Genomic DNA, 10,000 nt, shown 5'->3' with positions numbered 1-10,000 from the left:
ATAGATATGAACATTGTTTGATCTGTTCTCACTGTCGCCCTTCGAGGCAACTGCTGTTGTGATTTTGGGAGTTACAAATTGTGTTGAATTGAATAGACAATACATAAATGGTATTACTTTGTTAAACGATCAAAGACAATGTTAATAGGCTAACGGTTAAATGAATGGATGATTCGGCTGGGGTTCAATGACAGAGGGGCATTCATACTAATACTCACTGGTTGTGTTGTAATGTGAAGCAGGAGATGTGATCACAGCTCGCGTTGTTGTAATATTGATGCTCCTATTTACATTCATTTTAACATGACACATTCTTAGGGGACTAGCACATCTAAACTACTGACCTTTTTACTGTTAAATCAAATAATAGATTACAGAAGAGCAGCTACAATGTTTTCAAAGGAACGTCTGAAATGAACCTGCAAAACTGGGCTTATGGACATTAATAAACATAATGTATACATTTTGGCCTAGTTCTTTTCTAGGTTAAATCTCTGGTCTCTTGTGGCCATTGCTTTGCTTGTTTGTTGTTTAGAGAAGTTTCCTCTTCACAAACCCGACACATTCACTCTCACATATGTTTCCATACTTTTTGGGGACATTACATTCCCTGAAGACTGATCCTTACCTTAACCATAGTCGCGACTTTCGCAAAATTGTCTGTGCTTCTAAATGTTTTTTATCCTTTTATCCTATGTCTCTTGTTTGGTGTAGGTGTGTCATTGTTTTTATACTGTGTGCTGCAAACGCTTTGCCCCTTGAAAAGAGGTTCCGACCTCTATGGGTTCTTACCTGGTTAAATAAAGGTTAATACATAAAAACTACCTAACTAACCTTAACCTGAACCTAAAAGTACCCTTAACCTTTACTCGTGTCGTTGATCTGCTAGTGAAGGATTTACCTCATTATGACCTGATTTTAGTCATAATAGAGGCAGGTCACCATAAAGTGACCATGAAAATTTTTTTAGTCCCCACAATGTGATAAAAATCCATGCTAATTCAGCCACATGCATATTGTCTTCAGCATATAAGGTAAGGTTAGGTCCAGCAGCGCTCACAGAGCTGTGGCCTTAGACGCTTCACACGTACAATCACAACGCTCTAGGGCCGTGGATCTCATCCTGGGGGTCGCGAAATTATTACAAGGGCTCCCCAGTCGATAGGAGGGAAAATATGAACAAGTATGCAATAGTCTTAAACGTGGCTTGACACCCTTCAAATGCAGTTGTGAATGTAGATTATTATTTGTTGGCCAATCAAAGTAATTTATTTCGTTCCATAGCCTCAAATTAAAATGAAACATTAGACTGAGGCTATTTTATTACTTTGTTTGAGCTTACTTGTCGGGGGGTCACGATCGCCAACACTTGTTATTTTGGTGGTCACAACTGAAAAAGGTTGAGAACCACTGGTCTGGGGCTGTAGTCCTTTAGTCGTTTAGTTTATTCATCAGTCAATCAAATGTGTTATTAGTCGGCTAATTATATTATTTGGATTTAAACAGATTTACATGGACAACAGCAAATGGAAGAATGCAGGGAGTTTTGGGAGTGTATGATTTTCACTCACAAAGACACTGTTTACTTCTCATAAATGATCCTAATGCTTTTGAGAGCTTTTGCCAGCGCCACGCCCGCTTTAGTCGACTAATCGATGCACAGGGAATGTCTTTATTCTTGGTCGACAGCCCTTTACAATGAAGATGCATGTGGATGTAGCACACATAGAGCTGCATCTGTACATGGTCATGGGCCATTATTGTCACACGTCCACAAACACAATATCTACAGCAAAAGATTTATAAAAGCAGCTCAGAATTGCTGTCATATCATATTTTTACTTGAACAATTACTTCACCAGACATTTTTTGTGTGTTGACAGAAATGGGGTGAAAAGAATCATCCTCTGAAATAATAGAACATTAAATGGCTTGAGTTACATCATCATGTTTTCATAACTAGACTCGGCTTCACTGCTGCTTCTCTTCAAATCAAAACAGTGTTATGACAACCTGACATCAGCCTGAAGTAGCGCTGGGCAATATGGGGGGAAATATGTGTTTTTTCTTCATTTTAATCCATCTCGATTTTCAAGGCAATTAATTATTATTATTTGTATTTTTTTTTCAGAAACAAAACTTGCATTGTGACTTCTATTCTAAACCACATGTTTTTACTGAGTATTGGCCATGGGGCATTTGGGACCCTGGTGCTGACCCTGGTCAAAATGCTGAACTTTTAGGGAATCAGAATCAGAATCAGAATAAGAATAAGAATAAGAAAGGGTTTATTGCCATTGTCAATGCATAGAACTCACAAACATAGGAACTTGTCTTGATGATTTGGTGCAACATAAAACAATGAACAATGATTATGTCAAAAAGAGAAACAATTAAAATCTGCTATGGGATAAAAATAGCAATAAGTTATAAGATAAAAAATAATAAAGGCAAGGCAAGTTTATTTGTAGAGCACAATTCGTACATAAGGCAAAAAGTGCTTCACACAACAGGAAAAATTCATTGAAATAATAAAGACATGACATAAATCATAAAACAGTTTAAGACTTAAAAGAGAAGAGTGCAAAGAAAATCATTTCAGTCTAAACAAAACGTTTTTTAGCTTAGACTTGAACATTGTTAGAGTTGCATAAAACTGAAACGCAGATTCCCCATGTTTACTGTCCGAGATGGTTCATATGGCTCTAACATGTCCGAGATGTACTTTGGTGCTAGGCCATGGAGAGACTTGTACACAAGCAAAGCTGCTTTAAAGTCTATTCTCTGAGCCACAGGAGCCAGTGCAGAGACCTGAGAACAGGACAAATGTGATGATACTTCCTGGTTCTAGTCAGGACCCGAGCAGCAGCGTTCTGGATGTACTGCAGCTGTTTTACAGCTCGTTTGGAGAGGCCAGTGAGCAGCCGTTACAGTAGTCTAATCTACTGGAGACAAACGCATGGATAAGTCTCTCCAAATCTGGTTTAGACACTATATTTTTTATTTTGGCCATGTTTTTTAGATGGTAAAAAGCTGCTGATGTTATTGATTTGATGTGGCTGTTAAAGTTCAAGTCTGAGTCCATTATTACCACCAGATTTCTAACTTGATTTGTAGGTTATAGAGTGAGACTCTGAAGGTGACGCTTACACTTTCTCTTTGTTTCTGTGACAAAGACAATAGTTTCAGTCTTGTCTGAGTTCAGCTGGAGTTCAGTTGTTTTTCAGTCACATAGATTGAAGCGACATGTTAACTATGTGAGTGAGTGGTGCTAACAAACTGTTCAGCACAGACTTTAGAAATCTGGTGGGTAACACATCGAGGCAGCATGTAGATGAACTCAGACTGGTGATGATCTCCTGGACAGTTTTGTCAGTTACAGGTGCAAAGTGTCTAGGCATTGGACTGGGCCTGGACAGGGTCCTGAGCAGATAGTTAGAGAAGAGAGGAATGAGAGAAGAATTCCTGCTCCATCAGCCAGAGACCGAGCCAATGTTTCAACATCAAAAGCACCACAACCTCAGCCTCCACCAAAGGATTCATCAGCAGCTGCTCCACCACCACCAGCAAAGGATTCAGCTCCAGCTGCTCCACATTCACCTCCACCGCCTCCAGCAAAGGAACAATCTTCATCGCCCCTGCCTTCAGACCATCCCTGGGTTCCCCCTGCAACATCTACTCCCACTAAAGATTCTTCATTCTCCTTCTCATCTCCACTCTCACCCATGGGCCTTCCCAGCCATTTTGAAAGTCTGATCAAATCAGGCATTAAGATGGCTCCACTCACGCCCAATATAGCAAGGGCTATGTCAATACTTATCAACTCTTCCCTGCACAAGCCGACTACACCAACAACAGCCCCACCACCCATCCCCCCTCGTCTCTCACCTGGTATCTCCCATAGCTAGGATGCACTGGGTCTCAGCGTTGCCGGGACTTATTGTCACATTAAAAATCAAACCAACCCGGGGCCCTATGTAAAAAGAGCCCCCCCTAGTGCTATTTCTGTAGTCACATCATCACAGAGATGGAAAAACAAAATGCGAGTCAGGCCCAATCTGAGAAATGTGATTCATATTCCCTGTGAAAAGATAAAGCCCAGTCTCACTGAAACTAGTCTGAAACTTGCTGTGCTAAATGTCAGATCCTTATGTAACAAATCTCTCTTAATTAATAATTTTATTTCTTCTTATAATCTTGATTTTATGTTTTTAACTGAAACATGGCTTGACAAAAACACAGGAAATGTAGTTCTGATAGAATCTGCTCCACCCAACTTTAAGTTTGAATCTGAAACACGAGAAAACAAAAAAGGGGGTGGAGTCTGTGCTGTCTTTAGAGATGAAATAATTACCCGCAGGTTGTCTTTTGGGGTGTTTTCATCATTTGAGTATGTATCCTTTAAAATGGAGCTAAAACGGTCTCCATCCATTCTCTTCATTGTTTTATACAAGCCTCCCCAGCACTGCCAAAGTTTTATTGATGATTTTACTGAGATGCTTTCAGTCATATGCACAGACTTTGATGGTTTGGTCATTACAGGTGATTTCAATGTGCATGTTGATAATATTTGTGACAGAAACGCTAAAGAGCTTGATGCTGTCCTTGAAACCTTCAGTCTTACTCAGCATGTGAGAGGCCCCACCCACAGCAAAGGACACACTCTAGATCTCATAATTACAAAGGGGGTAAATATTTCAAATGTTAATGTGATCGATGTTGCTCTGTCTGATCATTTCTGTGTCTTCTTTGACCTGTCTGTTTCTCCCAAACCTCCGGTTGGTCCTGCAGTTGTTCAGAGGAGACACATAAGTGATGGCACAGGTGCACTGTTTATGGAAATGATAAACTTCGAAAATGTCTCATGTTCTAATGTAAATGATTTGTTGAACTCTGTTACATCTAGTGTTTTGAATGTTCTGGACACCATCGCCCCTATAAAGGCTAAAATGGTTAAAAATAAGCAGAAGGCGCCGTGGAGAAATGATGATTCGGTCAGGGCACAGAAAAGGGAGTGCCGCAGGGCCGAACGGAAATGGCGCAAGTCAAAGCTCCAGGTTCAAAAAGAGATTTACAAAGAAAAGCTGAATATGTACAACCTAATCTTATGTAGAACTAGGGAAAGATATTTTTCTGAAATAATTGGAAGCTGCAGTAACAACTCGCGTGTCCTGTTTGCCACAGTAAACAGATTAACAAACCCTCCAGCTCAGCTGCCGTTAGAACTCATTTCCACATCCAAGTGTAATGAGTTTGCATTATTCTTTAATGACAAAGTTCAGGGCATTAAAAATGCTATAAATCCCACAATGCAAAAAATTACCCTAAAACCACCAAGACACTTAGAGCTGACTCACTTTGCACCAGTAACTGACAAAACTGTCCATGAGATCATCACCAGTCTGAGTTCATCTACATGCTGCCTTGATGTGTTACCCACCAAATTTCTAAAGTCTGTGCTGAACAGTTTGTTAGCACCACTCACTCACATAGTTAACATGTCGCTTCAATCTGGAACATTCCCAATGTCTTTGAAAACTGCGGTCATAAAGCCTCTCCTAAAGAAGAGCAGTCTTGATGCCGCAGTACTGAGTCATTACCGGCCCATCTCTAATCTGCCATTTTGGGGCAAAGTCCTTGAAAAGGTTGTTTACCAACAGCTCACAGATTTCCTCTTAATAAACAACTCATTTGATGTTTTTCAGTCAGGTTTTAGACCTCATCACAGCACTGAGACTGCTCTTGTCAAGGTGACAAATGACATCCGCCTGAACACTGACACGGGCAAAGCCTCAGTCTTAATTCTGTTAGATCTGAGTGCTGCTTTTGACACTGTCGATCATGGGATCCTCTTACAGAGACTAGAGGACTGGGTGGGCATCACTGGCACTGCCCTAAACTGGTTAAGGTCCTATCTGGAAGACAGGAAGTACTTTGTTGAAATTGGTAGCTGTGTCTCAGACCACATGACCCTGACCTGTGGAGTGCCCCAAGGGTCAGTCCTGGGTCCCCTTCTGTTCAACCTCTACATGCTGCCGTTGGGTCAGTTGATACGCAGTGAAAATGTGTCCTATCACAATTATGCAGACGACACTCAGATCTATGTTTCACTATCGGCAGGTGACTATGGACCAGTAGATTCACTCTGTCACTGCATCCAACAGATCAGTTTGTGGATGCAAAACAACTTTCTCCAGCTGAACTCAGACAAGACTGAAATAATCGTTTTTGGCCCACAGAAACAAAGAGAAAGTGTTAGCGGTCACCTCCAGAGTCTCGCTCTAAAACCTACAAACCAAATTAGAAATCTGGGGGTAATAATGGACTCAGACTTGAACTTTAATAGCCACGTCAAATCAATAACATCAGCAGCTTTTTACCATCTAAAAAACATTGCCAAAATCAAAAATATAGTGTCAAAACCAGATTTAGAGAGACTTATCCACGCGTTTGTCTCCAGTAGATTAGACTACTGTAACGGCCTGCTCACTGGTCTCTCCAAACGAGCTGTAAAACAGCTGCAGTACATCCAGAACGCTGCTGCTCGGGTCCTGACTAGAACCAGGAAGTATGATCACATTAGTCCTGTTCTCAGGTCTCTGCACTGGCTCCCTGTGGCTCAGAGAATAGACTTTAAAGCAGCTCTGCTTGTGTACAAGTCTCTCCATGGCCTAGCACCAAAGTACATCTTGGATATGTTAGTGCCATATGAACCATCTCGGACTCTGAGGACCTCAGGGACCGGCCTCCTGCTGGTGCCCAGAGTCAGGACAAAACATGGGGAATCTGCGTTTCAGTTTTATGCAGCTAAAATCTGGAACAGTCTTCCTGAAGATGTGAGACAGGCTTCTACTCTGACAATGTTCAAATCTAAGCTAAAAACTGTTTTGTTTAGCTGCGCATATGACTAAAAGGATTTTTTCTTTGCACTCTTCTCTTTTGTTTGTGATTTTATTAGTTTAGAAAATCAGTTGGATTGATAATTTTTAATTTAGTTAATTTTATTGTATTTCTGTAATTTCTTTGTGATTTGAATGCATTTTTCCTGCTGTGAAGCACTTTGAATTGCCTTGTGTATGAAATGTGCTCTACAAATAAACTTGCCTTGCCTTGCCTTGCCTAGGTTGCATTGTGGGATTTATAGCATTTTTAATGCCCTGAAATTTGTAATTTAAAAATAATACAAACCCAGGGATGTGGAAATTAGTTCTAACGGCAGCTGAGCTTAATCTGTTTACTGTGGCAAACAGGACATGCGAGTTGCTACTGCAGCTTACAATAATTTCAGAAAAATATCCTTCCCTGGTTCTACATAAAATAAGGTTGTACATGTACAACTTCTCTCTGTAAATCTTTTTTTGAACCTGTAGTTTTGACTCGCGCCATTTCCGTTTGGCCCGGCGGCACTCCCTTTTCTGTGCCCTGACCGAATCATCATTTCTCCATGGCGCCTTCTGCTTATTTTTTAACAGTTTTAGCCTTTACAGGGGCAATGGTGTCCAGAACACTCAAAACACTAGATGTAACAGAGTTCAACAAATCATTTACATTAGAACATGAGACATTTTCAAAGTTTATCATTTCCATAAACAGTGCACCCGTGTCATCATTTATGTGTCTCATCCGATCAACTGTGTGCCCTCTGCTGTGGGTGGGGCCACTCTGCTGTGGGTGGGGCCACTCACATGCTGAGTAAGACGGAAGGTTTCAAGCGCAGCATCAAGCTCTTTAGCGTTTCTGTCACAAATATTATCAACATGCACATTGAAATCACCTGTAAAGACCAAACCATCAAAGTCTGTGCATACGACTGAAAGCATCTCAGTAAAATCATCAATAAACCAGTGCTGAGGAAAGCAATGAAGAGTATGGATGGAGACTGTTTTAGCTCCATTTGAAAGGATACAAATGATGAAAACACCCCAAAGGACAACCTGTGGGTAACTATTTCAGCTCTAAAAACTACACAGATAAAATATCCAGTATAGATGACATATTGACTTTTTGATTACTAAAATGGAAACAGAATGAGCTTTGACGAAAAGGAATTCTGTTAGAATACTGCTATATTATTGAATACGGTACAATATATAATATAAAATATATTGATTAGTGCCAATATGAGCTGTGATGAAATGTACAGACTTTTGATGGGAAAAAGAAGATTCTCAAATGTTTTTCTTGCTTTCATTTTTTTTTTATGATGTAATTTATATTTGTATTGCTTTATTTTGTTGGAAATAATCACGAGTTTGCACTACATAAGTTGTGTCTAACTATTGTTTTTTTTTTTTACAAAGCTTAATTGGCTATTCATACTCAAATACCTTTGTCTATCCCTCATACACTAATATCTGTCTCCTGTTTCTCTCTGTCAGATCTTCCACATGACCTACGACCTGGCCAGTGCTGTCATGCGGATCATTAACCTGATTGCGATGATGCTGCTGCTGTGCCACTGGGACGGGTGTCTGCAGTTCCTGGTCCCCATGCTCCAGGACTTCCCCTCCGACTGCTGGGTGTCCCTCAACAAGATGGTGGTGAGAAGGAACAATCTGTTTTCACGTCTCATTTAGGCACAATATGGCTGCACAGTTCGAGGGAAAATGGCTTGCCTCTCCACAGATCTGACCTGTGACTTAACCTGGTGGAGTCAGCTGCTTGTCTGCATAAAGGATGTCACAATATCAAATTGGAGTGTAGCGATTATAGGTGAAGAAACCACAATTTCACTCTTATTCATGATCATTGACATTTTGACTTTCTAGTCTAGCTTTATAAAATCAAACTTTCTGAATGAATGAAAAAAGTAATGATATTTTCACATAAACAGCCAGATAAACAAAGTGTACATAGAAATGAAATGACTCTTTGTTGCTGCCTACAATTGTCACCATTATTATTGTTTGGTTCTTTCAATTATTAATGAACCGGATGATCTTGACATCTCTAAATTCCACTGAGATAGATTCAATTTTCGGGGCGCACATATCATTCTGAAACAATGGTAATTAATTGTATTTTCAATAACAACATTTCTGTAATCAAGTGAAGCAGTTGAACTGAAATCTCCCTAGTGAGCAGTGAGTTTTACCATTAAAAGACACACTTTTCTTAGCACTTTGAGGTTCCATTCGAATGTAAATAGCACTTTGAGGTTCCATTCGAATGTAAAGTGCGTTTATTAATTTATTATTATTATTCTGGTGTGCAGAAGAACCTAAATAACTGACGTTCAATTCAAAATACAATTGGAATTGGTTCGCTTTTAATTGTGCAGCTGCAGAACACACACACACACACACACACACACACACCCTCATAGAGCATATTCCCCCAGAGGAACTTGGCTGACAGATGGGAGTTAGGTAAAACCGCAATCACATAACCTCAATTAAACCCTCTGTAGTTGGACTCAGGAGATGGAGGCAAACATGCAGAAGTTACAGATGAAATTAGGGTTTCATGTGTTTTGTCTTCGTTTGTCTCACTTTCTGGCTGCCAGGTATCTGCTGCTGCCCATCTGCTCAACATTACAAAGAAAATGTCCTAATTATTTCTGACATAATGAGGGAGCATGTGTTAAAATAATAATTTTGCCAATCAAGAAATCTATTACTTTTGCAATGATTATTAACCTCTTGATCTTTCTGAATTGTTCCACTTCAGAGCTGTACCAGAATCAACTGATTGAGGTTAAAAAAAAAACTGAAAATGCAGATCATGTAAAACACACAGACCACTTTTAAATAGCCATAAGGCGATATGTTGAAATGATGTTATTTTATCTTATTTCTCTGACGATATGCTATTTTGATACAATCACCTCCTAAATTCAGCGGTAAACCATCCCCGCAATGCCCTGAGTGTGTTTGAATGTCAAAACTGTGTTAAGAGGGCTACACTTTTCTACTCTTCTATAGACAATATAAAGATGATAAGTGTAAAAATGTAAATAGTGATCTGGCACCAAGAAAATTATGATATAAATAGTTTTTGT

At 39.8% G+C, this 10,000-nt stretch overlaps 1 protein-coding gene across 1 annotated transcript in view; it reads left to right on the top strand.

Annotated features, from left to right (window-relative positions):
- The window catches only part of hcn2b (hyperpolarization activated cyclic nucleotide-gated potassium channel 2b), a 75,193-nt gene that overhangs the window by 15,740 nt on the left and 49,453 nt on the right, over positions 1-10,000 (top strand). Inside the window, exon 3 of the mRNA XM_072438131.1 lies at positions 8,379-8,540. Coding sequence (XP_072294232.1) covers positions 8,379-8,540 — 162 coding nt within the window. The remainder of the gene's footprint in view (positions 1-8,378; positions 8,541-10,000) is intronic.

This window comes from Eucyclogobius newberryi, unplaced genomic scaffold, assembly GCF_026437365.1.
Source record: "Eucyclogobius newberryi isolate DKJ021-1_F unplaced genomic scaffold, fEucNew1.0.hap1 SCAF_9, whole genome shotgun sequence".
NCBI lineage: Eukaryota > Metazoa > Chordata > Actinopteri > Gobiiformes > Gobiidae > Eucyclogobius > Eucyclogobius newberryi.
Note: the sequence above shows the minus strand (reverse complement) of the source record. Positions and strands in the feature narration are given on the sequence as shown.